Here is a 24,580-nt window from a genome sequence, read left to right as displayed (position 1 = left end):
TATGTGGATTTGTTTCTAATTAATGTATTCCAGATTAAACAAGCAGCAAAAAAATGTAAGCTTGTAGTAATATGTAATTACAAAAGAGCTAATGCTTTCTGTCAGCGGTGGCCAAAGCTTTCAAGCTTTTCAAGCTTGAGGTACATGGTTTAGTGGGCATAGTGGTGACAGGTTGATGGTTGGATTAGATGACCTTAGTGGTCTTTTCCAACCTTAATGATTCCATGGTTCTATTACTCCAGTCACTACCTTTACATTTCAAGAAAGTCAAATCAGTGTACTAAATAGCTGGATATTGATTAGTGTTAACAAAGAAAGCTGACCAGCTGTTGAACCTTCTGTGTTGCCATCTTCCTTTGGTGGTCCTTCCTGCTGGAACTGTCCTGGCCTCTGCCCAGGCTCACCATGACCAAGTGTTGGAAAACAGCATGAAGAAAGCAAGGCTCTGCTGCTCCCATGGAGTTTGTTGCAGCACGAGCTGTGTTTGTAAAACACAAATGGGCACAGCAGTAACGAATTCAGGATAGCTTTAAAACAATGGAAATTGTGTTAAACTGCATTATAGTTTAGAGGAAAAAATGTGCAGAAATTGGAGCAACAAATCAAATCTACTGGACCACAAAATTTAATAATACGAATGAGTACGAGCTATATATGTAATTAAAAATATGTAATGAAATGGTAACTGAGCAAAGTCCTACTGGTTGGATAACAGCCAAGTACAATGATTGAAAGTGGTAGCAGCAGTAAAAGCCAAATCAATCGTTCTCACAAAACAATCAGGAAATGTATTTCTTGATAATACTTTGCCATCTCATTTCTATCTCGCTGTTAATGATATTGATATTTTTGTGGAAATTCCACGTGCTCTCATACTGCACACATGCTGGCCCAAAAGACACACAGAGTACAGGCTGCAACCTGCCCCTTCTGAGAATCGTTGTGCATGGAGCACACAACTTTGGGCTCATGGAAGCCAGTCCTGAAGCATCAGCAATACCCAGCACATACACGCCTCCACAGCCACAGGAATGCCTGTATTTTCGAATTATATTATGTATGTAATCATTTTAAGTGTTATTTTTAATTTAAAATTAGTATTCTATCATTGCATATTTATAATTTCATGTTAAATGTACAACATGGGTGCTTTCACATATTCCTTACTTTTCTCTTTGACACAAAAACCAGATGAGAGAACAGCTCCAGAACAAAGCAGCAGCCAGGCGGGACCGCAAGGTGTGTGCTGGTTTCTGCAGGCTCTGCCATTCTCTGTGCTGCAGGAACAGCTGATGACCAGGCTGCTGAGGCAGATGGGAGGCACGGTGTTTGTTGCGTGGGCATGGGGCGTGTCTGTGGGCAAACTGCCACTGTGCCACTTGCTGCAAGAAGGAGACCTGCCTTCAAGCCCAAGTTAAAGACAATCCCTTCAATTTTCCACTACTGGAGCTCCATCTTAAAGAAGGACTAGATGAAGCTCCTGTGGGCTGCGAGCACCACACAAGCTACCCTTTGATCATAAAAAAAGAGCTGTGGATTGTGCTTGGCACCAGAGATGTGGCAGGGCACGCAGAGCAGGCAAGCCACTGGTGTGCCTGTTCCTAGCACAAACCTGATGGTACCAATCACAGACATTTCATGCCACCACTTCACTGCCACCAAGGCTTAGGCTGGCAGGATCAATCCCAGCGCATGGTTGTGCTTCCACTGCAGGGTGTGCACAGCTCTACAGGCAGTGCATCTCAGCCAGGCATGAACCCACATTTTCGGGCCAGTGTTTCTGAGCTCAAAGCTCATTAAGCCACAGCAGCCTAAGAAGCACACATAGCACTTCAGAGAAATCTCAGAACTGGGAAGCGAGGAGCTCTGATCACTGAGTTAACTCTGAGCTAGTCTTGAAGGAGAACTGAAAAACATGGAGCAGGTGTCCTCCTCCAAATGATCCATGTCTCAAGGTTCAAGTGCCTCAGGCTGGCAGAACTCCCTGCCACTACTCGAAGAGCACTTCCACACTGTCCCCTTCCGATTGCCCTCCACCTGCGTGCTGGCACAGGGCTGTGTGACTGCCCACTGACCCACATGCAAGCATTGAGCTGGGGAAAGCCACATTCTTTGTCCCTAGATCTTCTCAGCCCATTTCAGCAGGCACCTCGCAGCACTCTGCTGGGCAGGGCAGTGGTGGGCGTGGGGCTGGTGGAGCAGAGGAGGCTGATTTTGGCAGCCAAGGCGACTCAACCTGCCTAGATGCATGCATGAAGCTCAATTTTCCATGCTGGGAGGCGGGAGACGTCTCTGCACGCCCAGTGTGGCAATGGGTTGTGAAGAGGTATTTGACATGAAACTAAAATTTAGTCAAATGTTGGTAGAGCTGCCCTTCTCTTACATGATTGTCATGGCTTTACAATAACTTTTGTGTACTGTTAAATATTTTCTTTTTCTGTGTTCTGCATGTACCTTGAAGAAGACTGAGGTTAGCATAACTCACATTTTCTCAGTTTGAATTTTCTGCTTCACAAAGAGGAAAAAGTCACCCTGCCACAGGGTGCCACAGATTCCTGCTTGTGTGATCCACTGTCCTATAATAGAGGAAGTGCCATTGGGTTCATTTGCACAGCCTTTGGCGCAGACTCTGCACGCCTACTCCTGGAACAGGAAATATTCACCAACACCGTGACTGATGGTTTATCTCATGCTCTGCTGCAGTAATTGATTTATTTCTACAGCCAGGGCCTAAAGGTAGACATGATATATCCTAATTCTGCACGGCCCCATGGACGAAATACCTGAGGCAGGAGACCTCGGACTGCAAGCACACTTCTGTCTGAAGCAGATGCCTACGGATTGAACTATTTAATGTCTAAATAGATTTTGAAGCCATCTGACTAATAGGCACTTGTCTCAGACAGGAGGGATAAACACCTTAGTCACAGCATTGATGAGACTGAGTGGCACCTCTCCTCTGCCAGAGGATGAGCTTCCCGCTGTTTTCCATTGGTACCTGTGCTTTCCTCTACAAAGTTGCACCTTTGGCTTTGCCTGGAGACTGGCCCAGGCTCGTAGCCACCCCCTCAGTACTGCACAGACACAAAGTGCCTGAGGTGGGTGTCCAGGCAAAGCCAGCTTGTGTTCTACTGCTTTAACTTCTGGCAGCCTTCCCTCCCCTGTGGCAGAATAAAATGCCTGGGGGAAGACCCTCTAATGAGCATGAAATCACCATACTTGATTCACCAGCAAGGAGTTCTTCCATGATTCACCTCGATACCATACATCTCAGGGATGTACAGTTAATGTGTGTGATTCAAAGCGATGCTGCCCACCTCTTCGTGATTCACAGTGCAGCACAGCTGATTTTTATATGCCATATCGACACATGGATGTAGCAATGGATGAGGGATACCACACGGGACACCAAGGGCTGGAGGTCCTCCAGTGGCACAGGCACCGTTGGCAGAGCTGGGAGCACGGCACAGGGCGGTGATGGGCAGTACAGCCTGCACGATGCCAATACCAAAGCTATAGCATCACATCCGTGATGTGTGATGCTATGCTATGCACACATCCCTGTGATGTCTTTACCTCAGCAGAAAGATCTTGCTTGCCCCCGAGTCTTCTGAGTCACTTCCTCTAAACATGACAGCTTATTTTCAAGTTGCAAAAGCTCTTCTGTAACAGCAGCATATGGCAATGCCAGCAGAACGCTTTGGATGAGGGCCGTGCGCCCTGTGAGGATGTAGCGTGCCCTGTGAGGAGAGAGGTGCCGCCATTTTGCCGCCTGACCTCAGGTGATCCCCCTGAGGGCTGAAGTTGCGCTGTGAGTGCTGTCACCTCCTCCCCCATACCCTCTCTCTATGAACTACCATCACCTCAGCATTTTGGTGGTAATTCATAACTATACAGCTTTATAGCCCCTTCTGTAGAGCTTCCTGGCATCGCCTCCCACTGCTCTCATCCCCTCAGTAGGGCTGAGGAGGCCAGGTGGGGCTCAGCGCGCACCGGGACCGCCTGTTGGTCAACCGTTGCTTTTGTGCGTGATTGGGAACACAGCCCGGCGCCGGCCCGAGGGGCGCGAAGCCCCCCCGGCCCCTCACGCAGGCGGACGCCTGCGTGAGGGGCCGGGGGGGCTTCGCGCCCCTCGGGCCGGCGCCCGCAGCGCCTCCTCGCGCCCTCAGGCGGCGGGTTGGCTCCCCGCAGCGCGGGGTGGTGCCGCGGGCAGGCGGCGCGGGGGCGGCGGCGGCGGTTCCCCGGCATGAACCGGAAGCGCCGTGGACGGAGCGGGGAGACGCGCTAGCGCCCGTCGCAGCCTCCAGCAGCGGCGAGCGGGCCGCGGCTTCGGGGTCGGCCGCCAGCCCGGAGTCCTCAGGAAAGGTGAGGAGGGATGGGAGGGCTGCCGGGACAAGTTCGGAGAGTGCTCGGGGAGCGCTGCGCGGGGCCGCGTGTCCCGACATGTCGCGGACGGAGGGAGGGAAGGAGGGAGAGACGCGGTTCGTTCGCGTTTCGCGCGCCCGCTCGCCGCGTCGTTGTGTGCTGCGGTCGTAAGGTCCCTCAGGCTGGACTTTAAGGTGCGACGTCCTTCTCTACCCTTTTCCCTTCCTTTTTATTTTCTTCTTTCCCACTCATTTCCCTCCGTCCTCTCCCCCACTTCGCGGCGCCTGCCCAAGTTGGCCGCTGCCCGCGCACACGTGAGCGGCGCTCCGCCGTGCGGCGCTGCGCCTCGAGGTCCCGCGCCGTGCGCCGCTCCCCCTGCCGAGTCCGGGGGCAGAGGGATTGAGAAGCGCCGGGTCCGCGGGGTCACCGCCTGAGAACATCGCAGCTTTCTGCTGGAGGCGCGCGGTTCAGCGTTGTCGGGACTTTGCCCTTGAAGCCCTCGAAAGCCGGCCTGCGTTACCTGCCGGGAGCGAGCCCGGCGTGCGGACGGCACGGTGCGAGCGATGGCGGTGCCGGGTTAGCCGCAGGGACGGCACCGGGCCAGAGCTCCAGCCTGTGCCCTACAGCCCTGTGCGGTGCTGGCGGCGGCCCCGCACGCCCCGCGCAGGTGCGGCCGTGCTGCTGCCATCGGTGTGGGGTGGCAGGGCGAGCCCTTCGGGTTGGGCAGAGTGTGACGGTGTCTGCTGCTCGTGTGGCGCCGGGTGAGGATAGAGCGGTTTGTTTTCTGAAGTACTCAACTTACTTCATCTGAGCTTTTTCCTTTTCTGTAGTGCCAGAGTCTGTATTAATTCAAATGAAATTAGAAACGTTATTAATGGATGTTGGGCAAAATTCCTGTCCTCTGACACAGGGCTTGCGCGGGTGCTGCTGCTCGTGTAACCAAAGCACTGCCCGGAGTGCTGACACCTGCACTGCTGCTGCTGGGTCTGGCTGGGGGAGGTTGGGAGGTGCTGCTGGTGTTACTGTAACTTTGGATATGGAGGTGTGCGTGGAGTGTGTTTGCAGCTGAGCCATCAGCTCACAACGTGATTAAAGGGTCTCTCACAGAAACTCTTTCTGCACTACCTCCTGTAGCTCAGTATTGCTACAGCTCCTTCTCTTCTTTCTGCTGACATTAAGTGGCAGGTAACCGTACTTCAGGACATCTTTGTTTTTGCATTTGTATGGTTTTCTGTTTTTTCTTCCTTTTTTTTTTTTTTTTTTTTAAACTCCAAATAAAGCTGTAGCTGCAGCAGCCCAGGTTGGTGTCTCCGTGGCCTGCAGGCCCTGGTGGATACAAAGGATGACTGAGATCTAAAAATGGGTGGTCAAAGATCCTGGAAGCAAAAGGGCTGTTTTGCCAAATAAGGAAACTTGGCACATTCTGCTGTGTATTTTAAGATAGCACAAGTGTAGTGTGCTACTACTTTATTGGCAATTTGTTGGCAGGATGCCTTCCCAAAAGAAGCACTGAATCTGGCTTTGAGGAGCCATACGCTGAGGAGAGGGAGCGAATTACAGAGGGGTTTCCTCGCGTAGATATAAAGGTGGTGGTTGCGTTTTGGTTTGGGGAATTTTTTTGTGTGTGTTTCGGAGCAGTCAAATATCTGAAGCATCCAAGGCACATGTGCAAGTCGTGAGATGCGGTTTAAAGTCTGCAGACACGTGCTGAGCCGCAGTCAACTTGTGTTGGACTCTCCCTTCCTGCTGCTCGTGGCTCGCAGGCCACGAAGGGGAACCTGTCAGTGCCGGGGAGCAGCAGTGATGAACAGCAGGGCCCTGGCTCTGCATGAGGAATGAGGCAGTGTGCTGCTCCCTGGCCGTCCCCCCGCTGCTCAGCCCCTTCTGAGGCACAGGAGGGAGCGCCAGTGGCCATGCTGGGTTTTTCCTATTTCGGTACTCTGAGATGCATGCAGCGCTCCCCCAAAATGCTTACTGCCAATAAACAGCCCCAGGCCTGGAAGCTGGTGGCAGGGCTGTTCTCCTGGCCTGGAAACGTGTGGTCTGCAAACATGCTGCGCGTGGGTGGAGTGATGCACTCCCTTTGGATAGACATAAGAATCTGGAGTTTAAGGAAATACCAGTTATTTCTCTTAACCAATGGTGTAAACTCAGATTGTTAAGTATCTTTTAGAACAGGCTGACAAGTTAATAACTGTGTGTGTAATTGTCACATGCAGCTGTTGCTCTAAACAGTTGTTTTCTCTAACATAACAAAGGGATCGATCTGTCTAATTGAGGATTAACTGCCTTGCATCCAGAAACACGGGGTAATATTGAAACAGGTTTGTTCTTTCATCTAGAAGAAAACTGTGCGCCTACCTTAGACTGTCATTAATTATAGATCTCTAAATGAAGGATGTCCCAGCTATGGCTCTTCCACTTTCTCTGGAAAAAAACATGCTGGGAAACCTAATAAAAACCCACAAATTGTTCTTTAAATTGAATTACTTTATTGTGTGCTGGTGACTGTAGCATCGGCAGCTGACTGTTGTAGATAAATCTGAAAAGGTGCTAAAGATGAACAGTAGCTTCTGGAAATGCTCGTGTGCTGGGCACCACGTTGTCATGGCAGAAAGGTTTGGGAATTGGTGGACTTCTAAGCAGCAGGGAGGATGCACAGGTGGGTTCTGACTTGTATTTAACAAATGTCTGTTGTGGATGTTGTTGCATATTAGTAAATGTTGAGTCTGTTCTTCAGTGAAATCTTAGAATAACAGCTTGTTCTAACTTTAAGAAGTCAAATCATTTAATTAAATAGATAATTTTTTTTTTTTTGATGGAGAGTAATTTAAAATACTTGACAGCTTTTCAGAGTTATCAGATTCCTACAGTAAAGGCCAGAAGTGTTTGTTTCCTTTGATGCATATTTCTTTTCACTTGGCCTTCTGCTCCTCCTGCCATCTCCAGCACGACCACCTGCTGTCAACTGCTAGCACTGTTCAGTGCATGGTCCCAGTGTGGTGCATAAGCTTTTCCCTGTGAGTGGTGTTACCCTTCTGAGTAATTCTGCTGTCAGCAGGGAGGTTGTTCTCTTCACCGTTGTTACCCACCTGCATCAGTGAGTGCAGGGCCACGCCTTAAGTTGTTCAGATTGGGAAGTTCACCTGTTTGATTTGCCTGCAAGGTGCTATATATCCTGAGGCACGTGTGCATAGTGTTGGTGTGGGGGAACGGCTGAATTAGAAATGATAAATGGGCTTTTGTTTCTGAAGAGCAGGTAATTAAGCAGTACTGACAAAGAAGCAAAAAATCAGAGCTGCCTTCGTTATGCTCCTGATTTGCAGGAGTGACCGTTTTCCTTCCCCTTGAGCTGTTCTTCAGAATAAGTGTGCACTTGGGCAGTGCAGAAGATGACCCTGATCTTCCATGGCAGCACAGGAGATAAAAGGAAATCCAGCGACAACACAGCAAGTTTAAAACAAGAACGGAAGGTCAGCAGAAGGGTCCAGGCACTTGTACCAGCAGAGGAGCTGACAGATATTGGATGAGCAGCCTTCATTTCCTACTGCAGGGATTGCTGCAGCCAGCACCAGGCCTGCTGCGAGCTCCTTGTCACAGCCCAGCAGCTGCTGCCTCCAGCCTTGTGGGTAGTGAGGAGATTTACAGCACGCCAGGCAGCTCCAGAAAAGACCGTATGCTCTTTTATTCAATGTGGAAAAAAAATCTGAGTATCTTCATGGCTTGTTTGGACAGAGTGACAAATTTATGGTCAGATGATACCTCAAATTGTTAGTCAACTTAGCACACGTTCTGGAGAGCTGGGAGGGGAAAACTGTGTCTTTGTGTTGCAGAAGGGCTGTTGGTTGTGTGGCGGGCGGAGGTAGGTGATACATGAAGCGTGCAGCTCCCAGCCCCAGACAGCCCATGAAGCCTGGTGCCAACCCTGGGAGCCTCTGGCCTGCAGGGCTTTTTTGGCACCAAGTGGATAGATGGGTATAACTGCAGATGTGGTTTTCACCAGCAAAACAAAACCTCTGTTTGTTTGCTGTATTCAGACCCATCTCTCCTTCATTGGATCCTGTACGCTCACTCTTCTTGCTTGCCTGTGCAGTAACTTGGTGAAGATTCAGGCAGGTTTGTGGAAGCAGGTGAAGATTTCTCCTATAGCCTCGTGGTTCTCGTTCTGTAGGGTTCTGTAGGACCCTGCCTGCTCTGCTTTCTTCTGGAGACCCATCCTGATCCATGACCAGTGAAAAAGGAACCTAAAATTAGATGCTGTCCACTCACTTAGATGTTAGCGTTGCTTGAAGTCTGCAGCAGGCACGTGGCTTACTTATTGCTTTGAGATCTATGAGAAGGACGTTCTGTTCTCCTGGCAGCCAAAATGGATCGTCTCTCAAAACCGCCGAAGCCGGTCTTGGCACATGCTGCACGATTTCGCATATTGTAGCTTAGATAAATTACCGTGAGCTCGCGCTGCTCTGTAACGTGCACAGAACTGACTCACTTGGAAGGAGACAGTTGTTGTGGCCGGGCTTTTGGGTGTCCCAGCATAGAGCTCGTACCTGGCGGCAGCGTGCACGCCATGCACTGTGCGTGTGCTCAGCGTGCCCGAGCTGCTATGTGAGCTGGGAGCTGAAAGCACGGCTCCGTTCGCCAGCAGGCTCGGTGCTGGCAACGCGGGGACACGTGCGCTTTCTGCGCGGCTCCTTCCAAGGTGCTCGTGAGGAGTATTTTTAGTCCCTTCTGTCTCCCAGCTGTTCCTAGTAGCTTGTGCAAATAATGTAAACATTTGCACAGCCTGTTGGGCGGCGAGCTCGTAGGCTTTTTCTTCTTATGCTCAGTAGATTTTTGCTGCAGTGTGCTTGCCGCAACAGGTTCTTGGCTTGGGGTGTCCGAACCTAGGTAAGAATGTCCATAAATCTGTGCTGAGTGTGTACTGATTACAGCTTTTCTCCTTGCAGGTTTCGCTGTGGTATATTTTGTCATTATGAGATGTCGTCTACCAGTGCTTCATTTGTGCAAATTAGATTTGATGACTTGCAGTTTTTTGAAAACTGCGGCGGAGGGAGTTTTGGGAGCGTCTATCGAGCCCGATGGATTTCTCAGGACAAGGAGGTGGCTGTGAAGAAGCTGCTCAAAATAGAAAAGGAGGTAAGAGTTTACTTCTGATTCCTTTGCCGTGGAAACAAGGACGTAAGTGCCTTTTGTCTTCTGTTCTCCAGTTAATTGAAGCAGTCTACCCTGTTTTTTTATTTGTTTCGTTATGTAACTGGACGTTGTTACGACAAATACCTACCGAGGGGGCTCTGTCTGCATTTGTCTCTGATTTAAGGCGTTCCTACTTTTTTTACCGCCCTCCTCTGCCTTCCTGGTGCAGCAGCTCCTCTCTGTTCTGACCCAGAGAAGGAGGAAGACTGCACCCGCGGACCCAGTAGTTCCCATTTGATGACACTGGCCATGTTGTTAGGTGGAGTATCTGGTGTTCCCTATCTCTGCCTGTGTTGGTTTTCTCCTCCGTATGTGTGGTTGCAAGCACTGTGGCTGGTGTCTGTACGTTCACTGTAGGTGCCACGTGTGCTGCGAGGCACTGCTCCTGCCCTGCTGCTGCAGGAGCTCCCCTGTATCTCTGTGGGCTCCAAGGTGCCCGCAGCTGCGCTTGTCTTGCAGTGTGGTTTAAGGCTAACTAGCACACCAGTCACCTTCTCCAGTGGCTTCCTGTGGGCCTGGGAAGACAGACGGGTCCTGTAGCAATTCTGTGGGAAAAGGCAGAATGACTGCTTACTGCAGCTTAGCCATTTGTAAGAGGTTTACCTGGAAATCCTCTTGACCCTTAGCTCTGCACAGCCCCAGCAGAGATGCGGTGCCTGCCATCCTCGCAGAACCCCAGTCTGTGCAGAGGTCACCACTGGGGCTGCACCGTGCAGCAATGGACAGCACCAGACAATGTATAATCTTATGTTTATACAGGATGTCATTTTATACAGTATCATCAGAGTGTTTTAGAAAGATAGTTACAAGTGGAAGGACAGCAAAGCGGCTGTAAGGATGACATGCTCGGGAAATAACCAGACACCTGAATTCACCTACTGTTGCAATAACTCAGTTATTATTATGTAACTTAGTGATGTGATAAGCGTGTTTGATCATGACTAAGCAAGTTACTGTCTAAAACTGTGTGGAAGGATCTCGTGTTTTTTCCAGTTGACGATTGTGAAAGGTGTGTGCATTCTGTTCAATGTCAATTTGCACTGTTCTCTGTGTACTTTCTGACATTAACAAATATTAAAAATCGAAAGATAAGTAAAATCAGTGCTAGGCAGTGTCAGCAATGTGCTACTTGAAAGTCAGCCGACTGGCGGATCTCGGTAGCAATCAGTGAAGCATCTTTATTGAATAGATTTGTCTGTTTTAGACTTGTTGTTATGTACTACGAGCACTTTTGAAAGACTATTTTAAAACAGTATTACTGCAACTTATGATGTCATAAACTGTAGCAGAATGGGAGATAATGAAGAAAGTGTGACAGTCACTTATTTACCACTTGTGTGTCACTTGATACAGTTGGACTATTCAAGTAACATATTTTCAGTAAGCATCCAAATGGAAAGTTCAACTTGTAATGAGGGAGACAGGTTGGGAAAAGGAAACTATATGCTGGAAAGAATTTAGTATCATTGAGGATTTGTTTAGATACTAATGAAGGCCTGCACCTTTTTCATGGTGGCGTTACAAGTAAAGTTAATGCCCTTGCATATATGGATGAGGATCAAGTCTTGTTTTTCAGGACTGGTTTTTGTCTGGGTAAATGGCACTGGGGAGAGGATGTTAAGCAGCAGGTGCTGTCCTGGCTGTGCTGTTCCTGCAAGAATGCTGACAAACTGGAGAGGCAGCCCTGGAAAATTGCAACACAGAGAGTGGAAAGTATAGGGGTGCAAGGGTGTGTGGGGAACATGACAGTTAGGATTGCTGACAGAAGGAGGCAAGTGCCTTCAAGTAGGAAATCTGTGCGTTTTCCTTCAGACTGGTCACCATTTGCAACTTAAACAGAAGGCTGAGTTGTAGTTGGAAGCAGCTGGTGTGGGCACCTTCTCTTGGAAGTTCTCAGGAGAGGCAGCATACAGGCAACTGGTGATACCTTAAATATGTCTAGAAAGCTTTGTGAGAATCAGTCTGTCAAAAACCTTAGAGAATTAAATAAATAAAAACAAGAGCTTGCTTACAACAATTGCATTTTCATATGAAGAGAATACTGGGCTCATTTAATCTAGTGTAAAAAGCTATTATGAGAACTAAAGGTTGGAATCTGAAACCAGACAAATTAGAATGGGAAATAAAGCCCAAATTATAAGGAGCGAGGATGAGTAACGCTTGGAACAGACTACAGAGAGAAGGAACAGAGTTGGAGAATCCTTCCCATCTCTTCATGCCTTCACGTTGAGATGAGATGTCTGTTTGGACAACTACTTTTGTCAGGTTGGTGAGCTCAGCAGAAGAGAGCTTGGTGAGGTGTCCTGCCCTGTGAAATGCTGGAGGCCAGCCTCGGTGGTCTAAAAGTCTTTTCTGACCTTAATGGCTGTACGTCTGTTTACATACATAGTATGCGGTGTTTGTCTGTAGTATGTTTATCTGTAGTTATGACAATATTGAATGTCTGTGACTTCATTGTGCTGAAAGTCATGGTGAGGCAATGACTCTTGTGATAGCAGTAGGAAAATAACTTGCTCTAACTGTATGTAGATGTTTGGAAAGCTTGCATTTAGTCCAGAAAACTAATTGTTGCCCTTTCTGACTTCTTTGAAAGGAAATGTCCCTTTTAACTCCGTGACTGATTGTTTTTTATTTCTCTTAACTGCTGCCAATAATCCATAACAACTGAATAAAGAGAAAACAGAACAGAGTTGGGAAAAGCTTGCTCAGAGGAATTTCATGCTTGCCGAGTCCGAGGGGCACAAGCCAAGTCAATAGAGCTGTGTTGTCATTCTGCAAATATGTTTGTATCTGTGCTTCATGTTATTAAACAAACCCATCTAAACCAGTAAATGTCTTGAAGGCTTTGCGTTAGCCAAATGGCTAGTAAGTTCCAACATGTAAAACAAAGCATTTTTTCTTCCAGTATGTAGCAGCATCTCAGACTAAAACACGTTCTCAGAAAAGCTGATAAATACTTGAAAGAGTGTAGCTTAGTCAGTTCTCTTCCAAAGTCCTTAAAATGTGGAAAGTCCTCTGCAAGGCATTACCTCTTTATGGACGGGGAGTAAAATCTGAGTGCCTGGGAAGTGGTGCATGTTCCTGTGGATGAGCACAGCTAAGTAGATGCATGGAGAGAGCAACCCTCTGCAAGGCCCTGATTAGAGTATCAGGCCCAAAACTTGGGGCAGAACTTCTGCTGATTAAGCAAACCTTAAGTGTGTCTTGAGTGATTAAGTAACAGCAAAAACAAATTTAAATTGCAGTTTTACTGTCCTGTCTGAGCACTCTGGTAGCATTTGGTTTTAAGCGGATTGTTTTATGGGAAATCAAACTACCGGCATGATGTTTATGATGCTTGCAGGGCAAGCAGAAATGTCTCTGCTGATCAGGACCACGCTTCTTCACTGTGAGCTTTGTTGCTACTGGAGTTTTACCTGAAACTTGCACTTAATTGTAATGTGTTAGCTCTCTAGGAATGCTCTATGACTCGTGAACTCCGTGCTATCATTGAGCAGTAGTGTTACATCTGGTTTACTTACTTCAGCTGTTGAAGCTGAACCGCTTGTGTGTAGGTTTGCTGGGTTCCGTGCAGTATGGCTGCTCTTGGAGCCCTTCCTGGTGCTGGCAGCGGCCTCGATAAGCTGCAGGGGGAGGTGGGGACACCAGTAAAATGCAATTGACATCTTACTGGAAAGTGCTGCTGCTGAACTAACAGCCATTCGTGCAGAGAACATGTTAACCAGGTCCGATTAACAGTGCGTGCGTTGTTCAGTCATGTCTGTGCAATGCAACTGGATTTGATGAGGCTCGTGTCATAAAAGCATGTTTTTGCTGGGTTTGGTGCCATATTGCTGGAAGTTTGGCTGGTATCTTGTTAGCTTTTCTCACACGTAATACACTTGTACAATAAGCTTGAAGGGATCTTTTCAAAGAGTCTATAAAACTTTTCATACAGAAAATAATGCAGCTGGTTCCTTCTTTTGATTTTATGATCCACTTTTGGCAGGGATTGTCCAGAAGATGTTGGTTGTGCCTGTAACTTTCAAACTGTATGAATTAAGTTTAATCATCAGCGTGTTGCTGGCCTTACCTCACTCGTGTTTGTACTCATAACAGAGTATGTGGTAATTTTAATGTGGGTCATAAGAGTAGGACTGGGAATGGCTTTCAGGAGTAACAAGAGAAAAACAACAGAGTAAAATAGAGCAAAAGAAACCAAACCAAACTGAAACTGGTGCGTAGCCCAGACAAAATAATAGATGTTTTTGCTTGCGGTTTATAGCTATTAAGGGTGCTTGGGTGCCAGTCTTGAATGATGACTTCTTTCTGGAATCTACCTGTAATGAAGGGCAATATTGATGCATTTTTATTATTTTATTAGTTCTTTCCAAGAGCTTCCACTCCCATTAGCCCTTTCATTTCTGCATTGGTCAGTTTGTAAAGTGATTCAAGAGAACATCTTGAGAGGACAACAAACCCAGGGCTCCCAACCTGTGCTCCTTGCGTGCACACAGCATTGCCAACGAGCTGTGACAGGTGACCCAGCGTATCTCCTATAAGCATAGGAGTCAAACTTCCCAGAGACCTGCACCTAAACTGGAAAATTATGGAGTTCACAATTGATTGGTTTTTTTTTTTAAAGGTCAAATATCCCCAGACTAAGGATCTCATGGGAACGTTTTCAGCCCCATAGTTATCTGAAGGAATGCTGCTGTGTTTTGTCAATGGTTTTATTTCTTTTCAGTGGTACTTATTATATTGAAGGTAGGTCTTAAAATGGCTTTTTTTTTAATACTGTGATTATTTTGTAGGTGTTTTTCTTTTTTATATTTTGTTAAAAGAAGTGGCTTAGAGTGCTTCTCTTGGTGCTAAGGTATTCCCAGAAGGATATCAGAAGGATACTTGGTGGCCTTGCCTGTTCTGTGGCAGTTGTGAAGATGGGCTCAGGTGCTCCAAATGTCATATACTCTGCATCTCACAAAATAAACCACTGTGGATAGGACAGACTTCTGCAAAACATCTCTGGCTGTGTCTGTTTTTGGTTTTACTCTACTCTTGGCCTTCATTCAAGAGAGATTTTCTTGAGAACTTTTTTTTGTTAAGGAATGTCATGTTCTCAGGTCTCAGAAAAGTCAGTGCATTAAGAGATTTTCTTAGTGGATGTTTTGGGTAGGACTGTTGTAACCATGTAGCGGAATATGCATTAAAACCAAAACAAATTCAAAACCCCACTGGTATTTGGGAGATAGCAGTCTAATGAAAAAAATGATTCAACACTGCCAGATATGTCTGTTCCCGGGAAGAACTGGCACGGCTTTCATTTTGTATGTTTTAAAGAGAGGCTTCATTCCTGGACATCTCTATGCAGGAATGTATCCAAATGGTCACAGAAACATAGATATCCAGACACAGGAACCCACCGGTCTGTATTGTGCTACCTTTTGTTGTACTGATTTCTTTATTTACTTACGTGTGCGTTTAAACATTTTATGGCAAAGTTTTCATTAGATGACTAACATCTTTCAGAGTTACTTCATATGAATAATGAGTATTTGTAGTACGAGCTGTGTGGCTTGTTGAGATTTTTTGACCAGCTTAATTTGAGGTTCTTACTGGCTGGCGTATACATAGTTCTTTTAAATCGAGCCAATTATGGCTTAATTTGATTTAGACATCAACTTCAATGAAACTGGCATGGAAGACTCAGACTGGCACTTGGTGTTTTCAGAAGTTATTTTGGTTCGCTTGAGACACAGTGACCGTCAGTGTTGTCATCTGAGCTTGCAATAAATGGAAAGCATTTTTGCAAGCGCTGGTGAATCTCTCTATAGCTCATGTTAAGAAGTTACCCTATACGTGTATGTGTATATATATATTATCAGCTAAAATACCAGATTTTGTACTGAAATTGTGAAGAGTGTAGTGTGCATTTTCTTCTGTTGGCTGCTAGGCATCTTTGAACAGTAGCTTCACAAACTTGATGAGCAGCTAAATAAGTAAAAATGTGTTGGATTTTTTGTGTTGCTGCCTTTCTCTTGAATTATCCTGAAATTTGTCAGGGTAAAGCAAAGCTAATTTGTGTGTGCTGTTGGCCAGGCATACGTAGGCAGTTTTCATAGCTCAGCTAATGCACGTGCATCGTCCAGGAGTATCTGTGAGGTTCAGGACCCTTTCCATTTGTTTGTCTTTATATTTGCGTTTTCAGAAGGTGCAACATCTGCAGGCAAGTGTTAACATCAGTTTCCTACAAATTGTCAGTAAATAGTGTTTCTGTAAGGGAAAAAAATGTGCTTCTGTTGATTATTTGAATAGCAGTCTTCCTTTTTGCTTTTGTACCCACAATATCCAGCCTGTCTTGGTATTCTTAATTATTCTTCCAATTTGAAATTAATTTAATTCCATTATATAATCTCCTGAAAATAATTCTGCTGCAAACTCTTACTGCTGGTATTGCCAGTAGATACTTGGTCTCAATTAAGGCTGGTTTGTTTGTTTTTCTCTAGGTACATTTCTCCCTTTTCTGTCGTCTTTTTGCATGGGCTCAGTTATTATTTACAATTTGGAGGAGAGGTTGTGCTGCTTATTTCTCCATGCCAGTAACCTTTGACATCAAATTGGTGCTCTTCTGTGTCCCCTCCCACGACATTCGCTGACCCTGGGCTTCTGTTGAAGTGAACAACAACTGTGGAGTGGTATTTTGGGATGCTGAAGCTGTACTGAGGCGTCACTGTAGGAATCTCACAGATGTAGAAGAGCTCCTTTACTCTTACTGTGCTGTTTGAGGCTCTTTGCTAACTTGTCTCAAACAACTGAGAGTTAGTTCAGATTAGTCTTATCTCTACATTTATCTAGCTCTTATTTTCTTAAAGCAAAGTTAAGATAATGAAATCACCCTACAAGCAGTGTCTATTAATAACTTTATGGTAAGTGCTTGTGTGTTTGAGGGACAGGTGACAGTCAAATATCTGTGACCAGCTCCAGAGTCCGTTGGTGTTGCAGTCCCTGGGAGCTCTCATTAAATAATCCACGTGTATTGGTGCATGTGGAATGGCACGCTACTGTTTCTGATGATAACAGAATTGGTGCTGAGGTGTATGAAAATATTTTAAATTTCTAGTAACTTTTCTGTCTTGCTGTATGTAAGCATGCGGTTGATGAAGTGCAGTTCAGAGCTGTGCTGTGCCCTGCACTGTGGAGCCAGCAGCCCATTCCCACTCTTTGTTACTCAAAGCTGAGCAGAACAGCTGTAGTATGATGGGAGTACCCCAAAATACTTGCTACATGCATTGCGGCAGTGGCATTCTGAACCATTGAATTTTGTCCTCCTCCACTAAGAATCTGGATAGAACTAGGTATGCCCTCCTTTTCTTGCTTTGTTTTTTTTTTTTTTTGTCTTTAATTTTTCCCTGGCTGCATGTGAGTTGCATAAGGGAGTAGGGCACAACGTTTCATTGAAAGCAAAGTTGAAGAGCACGTAGATTCTAATTTTGTGTGAAGCATCAAAATCAATCTGGTTTTAATTGTAAATGATGTAGTTCTGCCTGTAAAGCTTATTGCATGCTTACCTATTGCCACTTATTAAGGTGCTGATAGAGAAAGTTTCCTTTTTAAGAGGACAGTATAAACAGTGAGAGGGAGCACTGCAGCCTGTTTATGTTAGCGGGCGGCTGCTGAGGAGCCCAAGGAACAGCTCCGACGTTAACCCTTCTCTCACACTGAATTGGTCACACTAGCTCATGGGGAGATCAGGCCAGCGGGACAGGTAAGGAGCTGCTGTTCTGGTCCAGCTGCCTGCAGCCTGCCCTGTCTGCCACCTTGTGTGTGTTTCATGGTCCCCGAGTGAAGTGCTGGGGAGAAATGCTCTTTGCAATCATTCTGCATAATTTTCTGTTTCTGAAAGCCACTGGGAAGCCGGGTAGCAAGAGCGGCAGCAACCATTTGTGTACCACCTTGGTCCCTTCCAAAGGGCTCAGGGCAGCTGGGCCCACAGGATGTGGCAGCGCTGGGCCTCTCTGTGAGGAGAGCGTGCCATGTCAGTCTACTCTCAGACTCCCAAAACCTGAGGCTTGTGATGGCTTTATGTTTTAAGGAAAGCAAAGAAAGAAACATGTAGTGATGCACACTGTGATTGCATTTTGTGTGTGTGTGTGTGCTGGGCATGTGATTTTCCAGTAGGTGTATTAAAAACAAGCATAATTTGTTAAAACAAAAGACCTGAAAACTGACCTTTGAGCTGCTTCAGGAGAGGCAGGGAAGCCGTTGGTGGACAGAGGATGACGTTCAGTTGTCTGATACTGAGTTCACGTTTGGAAGGTGAGGAAAAAACACGCAGACTCTGCAGTCATCAGCTTTTACATGAGAACGGAGTTCTGTATGGAATTTCATCTGGCAGAGGCAGAAGATGAAGATGTGCGTAGGTTGTTGTTCTGGAAACTTGCTAAGATAATCTAATTGCTGCACCTTCTGGTGAGTGATTGGCATTTTCCAATATAATATCTTTTCCTTTGTAGAGTCACAGAACAAAGAAAACATAATGTGTGCCAGTGTGCAGTTAGAGGGAAGAAGCATCGCAAAATTACTTTCTGTCTAATCATATAATAACCTTTGTTTTAGTAATGGTAGGTGTGTTTGAGATGATCCTATCAGCCATGGTTGCTTATAAATAGTTGTTGCTGCTTTTTCAGTGAACGGTGTACCTTTAGTCTTCTAAACCAAGGAGGAGACGTTTTACTTTGATTTCTTGGCGATGTGTCTGTGTGTGCTGGATAGAGTATGTAGCAACAGATGGATAAAATCCAGAGCTGTTGAACTAATTTTGCTCTGGTCCCATTGCAAACCACTTCCCTGTTGGTGCTGTATTTCTGGATGGAGGACTATAATTTCTTACTGACGGGGAGTAAGGCTCAGTCCTCCCAAGGTAAACAAGCATACCACTGTTACTTAATAAACTTAAAATATGTGGTGTGAAACCTCCTGCCTTTTTATTCCTGTGTTATCTGGTATGTAGTAAAAAGGGAGAGATCCTTTGCTTATTCCAGGCTGTTACTGAGAGGAACATTGAGTAATGGCACTAACGGGGTGCCTGCCTTAATAAATTCTTTCAGGGTAAGTGACACTTGATTCTGTAACAACACTGGCATCGACTGTTAGCACGAGTGACATGTTCATTGCCTTGAAACTGTGACCCAAGTTTCCTTTTTGGGAAAGAAAAAACCCATAGACCCCTTCAAAGACTAGGGCAGTTGCTTTGTTTGTCCTTTAAAATCTATATTTCTGCCTTTTTGCTTGGTCAGTGTTTAGAACCATTAAAAAAGTAAACGTGACATGAGGACCAAGATCCTGCAGCTAGAGCTCCTCTATAATTACATATTCGGCCACAACAGTACAAAGGAAAATGAGAGTGCCTTTTTCTTTATGTACCACATTTCAGTTTTCCCTTAGGTTTAAATTGGCATTTTGGACTATGTTCACTGGAGCCACTGAAGAGCTTATCAGAAAAAGAAGGAAACAGAGGGAGGGAAAGAAAGATAGATTTCCAAATGACAACCTTTTGAATAGTCCAAGTTCAATCCCTAAAACAAAAAGTGGAATCTTTTTTTTTTCTAAATAATGTGCTCTACAGTCTCACCTCTCATCTTGAGAAACATGAAAGAGCAAGTAAAAGAGATGACCCAAATCACAGAGTTCCTTTGAAAGAAGAAATTCAGCTGTTTTGAACACTTACAATCAAAGGAAGTGGTTTCCCTAATTACATGAACTATGTGAAATCTCTCAGAATAGCTCTTCCACCCCAGGATTCCTTGCACTTTAGAAGTTTGCATAAAAGCTCACATGGAGAATCAGATGCAAAGTGTTTGATTCAAATTTTATTAGACAGAAGTGAACATACATTCATATCTCTGCGTTTGACAGCTGGTTGGGTTTGGACCACAATCCTAGTTTTGATGGATTTCAGTCCTATACTTTAAAATCTTTCACTCTTCAGGTTCTCTGGTGAGATGCCCCTTTCAAGAGAAAAGTGGAAATGAAAAAATGGAGAAGGGATAGAGGGGTGCTTTTGTGAGCTGAGGTTTCTTCACCCTGATTAGGCTATTCATTGTTGGAAAAATCCATCCCTGTACACAGCTTTTAAAAGAATGAGGAATTAAATTCCCTCACAGTCTAAAGAAGCCATCCATCTTAAAATACATATTTTGAAGAACTGGGATCTGAACTCTATAACTTCAGTATAATTTTGGTACCACCATTTACTTCAACCTGTCAAAATGCTGAATTCAGTACAGCCTTTCAGCACAAAATGGATCTGTTCAGAAGGCTGTTACACCTTCTGCTTTCTTTTTGTACACGCAAAATGATCAAGGCACCTTAGTCTGAACTAAATAGTGGCTACATGCTGAAACATGCAGGATACTTCTGAAGGCTTAACATCAGTTCATCAAAATTTCCTTTTCAGAACCACGGTTTTGTTTTTTTTGGTAGTTTGGCAGTAATGGGAACTAAGCGTATCATTAATGAAGATCTCGAAGCAGTGTCATGATAATTATAAAATGTAATCTAAAGTTACATGCACCACTAACCCAATTGAAATGCTTAGTTGAATTAAAACTCCGAATTTTGGCAAATAAGAGTGCAATTTTATTTCTTTTCCCCCCACGGGAAATGTCTTCATTTTCCTAACAGGTTTATTACCCATCGTTAGATTTTAGTGAAAGTTAGGAGTTCTAATCGCAAAACTGTTTGTCCTCTAAATGCTAGAGATAGGTATCTAATCTTTATCCATTTAAGACTGAAAATGATCCTTCCTTGCCAAACAGCCTCTGAAACTGATAACACAGGGCAGTCCCCGAAGACCTGATATGCAGTCACTAGTGAGTGAATCTTAATAAGTTGTATTTTCCAAGTTTGCAGTAATACCGTCATACTTGCTCTTTACAACAGTAATGTCCGAACGGTCTTCTGTTTTCCCCTCAGAGTCAACTATGGTAATTTTACCCAGATTTGATAAAGACGGAGATCACTGATGAAATTGGCACTGAAGGGAGGCCTCACAGCCTTCCAAATTCCAGCAATTCAAACACAAGAGGAAAAGCCAGAAAGGTTCTGAGTGCCTTCTGGGTGCACAGGATCAGCCAAACCCTCTTCATGGTAACACTTAGTCTGATAGCAAGATGTCACTGACTGTTTGAAGAGGAGGTATTTCTTTGGGTGTTTTTTTCCTACCCAGACTGCGTCTTTTCTGTAAGAAGTGACCAGCTTGAGCTCCAATTCTTACTTTTCCGTGCAGAAGAGAGGACTTCTTGTGAAATCAGGGACGTGTCCTCGAAGTGAACACCAGAGCAGTTGTGCTGCCAGTATGGTGTGCAGCACATTTGCAGCACATGCTGCAAGGGTGGAGAAATTCTCGTAGCTGTACAGCACTCTGGCAGGGTGATGGCATGGTCAGAAGAGATCTGCCTGTGCCATCTGTAGAGCTGTGTCTTGGGATCAGCTTTGCTGAAGCATGGTTTACTTGGTTGAAGAAGAATGCTTAAGGTTTTAAGTGTTGTCCGTCTTGAAAGGGGTGTGGAGAATTGTACATGCTCTTGTCCTTCCCTGCTGGAGGGTTGGTTTCCTTTCGCTTGTAAATTAGAGCAGCTGTCAGAGGAGTTTTTGTTTATCTCTGGCACTGGAAAATGGGAAGCGGTGGTATGTGCAATGCTTGTATTCTTCTACCCCAGAAGACATGCTCCAGGTTTGAATGAGCTCTGTACTAGTGAAGCAGCATTAGCTCCTGAGCCCTGAACCTGTAATCCTTGTGGTACTCAGAGCAGAAACAAATCAGCGAGCATGTGGGGACAGATGAAGGAAATGTCACGCATTGAGAACTGTCCAGCTGAACTGGAGGAGGGACAATTATTTGAAGATGAAGGTTGGTTTTGCTGCATTTGTTTACATAGCTGCAGCATGTTGCGTCCTCCTCGGCTTTTCAAGTACAGCCCATGTGAGAGATGGGTTTCATTAGTACAGTGCATGATGTGACTCTGGTCCTGAAGTTCCTGTGGGTTCACGAAATGCCACATTCAGCTTCCTCTTTACTGTTTCATTTATTAGAAGTCCTCAGGAAGCCCAGGGCAGAATGACAGAGGAAGTAGTGTTAGTGAAATGTTTTGTAATCACAAAACAGATTTTCTGAATTTTCTCCCAGGCTTTTTAAACATTCTTATTTCTGGTTGGGTATGTATGCATCATTTATTTCTGATTTCTGGATCTTTTCTAATAAAGTGATGAAAGAGAAAATTCAATGAAGTCTGGAGGGGCAGATTACTGGAAGTAGAAACAAATGGAGGAAAGGCAAAGCTGACTGTGGTTGCAAGGTGTTCTTTCCCATTGCACGTTTACCCCCAAAATATACTGTGGTTACATAGTGGAGTATTACTGCAGTACTGTTTTTGCATTGTGGACTGTTCGTCTATGCAAATTAAAACAGTTCTCAGAAACATTTGGTACACCCATAGTGTCGGAGAGTGAAAGGTAATGGCGGATGTGATGCTGTGATTCTTCCACGTGACTCTCTTAAGATGGAATTCATTTGGTTTGCATGCATTCTCATCCATCAGGCCATCACAGAGGTACTGGAACTGGTCTTGGGCTTCATGTTTGGAGTACACATAGTTGTGTGATTTCACTCCACCTTGTACATCTGCTGCATATAAAACTTAGAGCTACTACTACTCTGTAAATAGTAATTGTCACTCTTCTAGGTAGAATCTTCTGGATTTTCAGATTCTGCAGAGTTCAAAGATTCTAGTATTCAGGCTACGTCTTTTAAAACAATTTATTTTGAAGCTTGTAGTAATACAGAAATACAAATTAAAAAAACAAACAAGAAATAAAGGTTTATTTTCTGAAAACAAATTTTATATAGCAAGGAATAGAATTGGAATAGTTCTTAATGACATGTCTTTGTAAGTAGGTGGCTATGAAGAAGTCTAGATAAGATAAGGAATTTAGCAAAGAGAATGAAGGAAAAACTGAACCGACATGAGAAATATCAAGTACAACAGTACTAATAAATGTGTTTTTATGATATTAAATGTAATTTATAAATATTGCAAGTTTTCCCCTACAGTGTTTATTTTGGGCATTGTTTTATTTGTTTTTTTTTTTTTAATCTTGGTGGCAAAAGATTGAAATTTCATGAAGGCAGCATGAAATAAAACAATAATGAATCTACCTAATGGTGAGAACTTCAGATTTTCAGGATTTTTGTCTCTTTTTTGTTGTTGTTTTTTTTTTTTTTGTCTGTCGCTACCCAGTAGGGGTAGCATTTGAGCCAAGTTTCTAAGTAAAATGTAATTTTCAATATTATATAAAGAAGAGTGACTTTTCTGAAAAGCAGTTTAAGAATTTGTTCTGAAGCCTTCGTTTTGTGGGGAGTGGTGTCTGTAGTCATCATGGTCTTGGTGCAGGTATAGCTGGAGAGCTGCAGAGAGGGCTCTGGCTCTGTCTGTTGCTTGCTGGGAAGGCACTGACTGATGGGCAGTGATGGTCACTTGAGAAGGAACGAGTGATATTTTTGTGGGGTTTGGTGTCGTGTCCCCCCAGAGGCAGTTAATGTAAGCAAGGTGAAAGGGGGAGCTGTCTGTAACGTGAGGTGGGATGCTTACTGCTTAAGTAGAGGAAGAAGACTTGGGTAGTCACAGAGACCATTTGTTCCTTTAGGCTCGGGATGAAAGTTGATTTGTTGTTCTTATGTGATAAAACCAAAACTGGAAGCAGAGTCACAGGGAAGACTTTCATATAAGAGAAATTTGGACAGTTGCAGGTAAAACTGCTGGTGTGCGTTATTCCAATAATGCTTTACAGGAACGTACGGCAGTCAGAGATCCGGATTGTAATGGAGGCTTATTCTCTTGAGATACTGTGAACTTGTGCTGTGACATAAGTAAATGTGTCATGAGCAATGCATCTTGTCTCTGAAGGAGCCTCTGACACTATGTCTGTAACTGGAGAGTACTTTCTCTTTTTCATTTTATGTCAGCCGGTCACTGCTAGAATTTCTGTGCTGGAAGTTTTGTTTCTTCAAAGTAGGTGGTCCCTGGGTAGGGTGTGATTCTTTGGTTTTCTGTAGTACCCAGGGGGATATAGTTTTTGAGTGATAACTGAGGGGGAGCCTTCTACAGAGCTCTCAGCCCATTTATACTTGAAATGTTGTAATCTTCAAATTGTTCTTCAAACTGCCAAATTTGATATAAACTGCAAAGGTTTATGTAAAAAGTTACAGGAGACTATAAAACTCAGTTTTCTTTTTGAGCGGCTCGTATACATTTTCTAATACGTGGTAGAAATGAAATGTTTTAAAATAAATTACATAAGATTGTGTGAGCCTGTAATATCACATAATAAATTTATGTCCGTATCATTTCAGTACAGTATACTATGATGGTTTAACAGAACTGTGGTATCTCGGTAACGTCCTTTTTCTTTTTTTCCACCTCTGAAGCTGCAACCTCAAAGTCAGGGCAAGCTATATTAAATTGTCTGTTTCTGCCACTGCATTTAAAAAAAAAAAAAAAAGAATAGAAATTTTCTCATGATAAAACAGATTTACTATAAGATGAGTATTACTTTCCTTTATATTTATTCTTTTAGTTTCTGGGACATGTAACAGTGTAGGACATGATTTTGGATGCAAATTTGATGCTTTCAAACATTTGCTCAGTCAGAATGCTTTTAAATATGTGCTTTGTGTGTAATAATAGATGTACTTAGGAGAACGTAATTCTGCTGTTGATAACATTGCTGGTGGTATCACTCTGAGCACATAATTTTACCCTTGTTTTCTGTGATTTACGAAAGAATATCCCAGTAGCGCTGCATATATGACTGTCTTCTAAGAAATACTGATAGAATTTAAACTTCTTGTTAATAAGCCCTAGGAAATGGCTTTTAACTGGGATACGTGATCCTACAAATGAAAGTGATAAGAACCCCAGCCTCACACAACTGTATTAAATGAGAATTGCTTTAAGTAATGCGAGTGCTTTTCGAAATAGGGGAT

The 24,580-nt window shown here is 44.5% G+C and overlaps 1 protein-coding gene across 13 annotated transcripts in view; it reads left to right on the top strand.

The window, feature by feature from the left end:
- Positions 1 to 4,262: 4,262 nt before the first annotated feature.
- MAP3K20 (mitogen-activated protein kinase kinase kinase 20) overlaps positions 4,263 to 24,580 on the top strand; it is an 83,596-nt gene continuing 63,278 nt past the window's right edge. For 4 of the 13 annotated variants that reach the window (XR_005861768.2, XM_015289606.4, XM_040704330.2 and 1 more), the window contains exons 1-2: positions 9,178 to 9,224; positions 9,312 to 9,501. Coding sequence is in view for 11 of the 13 variants with exons in the window: in XM_015289606.4 (XP_015145092.2) it covers positions 9,184 to 9,224; positions 9,312 to 9,501 (231 nt within the window). In the remaining 2 variants the exon portion in view is untranslated. Of the gene's footprint in view, positions 4,560 to 4,742; positions 5,127 to 8,832; positions 9,065 to 9,177; positions 9,225 to 9,311; positions 17,303 to 24,580 lie in introns of those variants that run through there. The other 9 variants (XM_040704331.2, XM_040704334.2, XM_015289605.4 and 6 more) reach the window with 7 other exon arrangements.

The sequence above is a fragment of the Gallus gallus genome, chromosome 7 (genome assembly GCF_016699485.2).
Source record: "Gallus gallus isolate bGalGal1 chromosome 7, bGalGal1.mat.broiler.GRCg7b, whole genome shotgun sequence".
Taxonomy (NCBI): Eukaryota; Metazoa; Chordata; class Aves; order Galliformes; family Phasianidae; genus Gallus; species Gallus gallus.
This window is presented reverse-complemented; position numbering and strand designations above follow the sequence as displayed.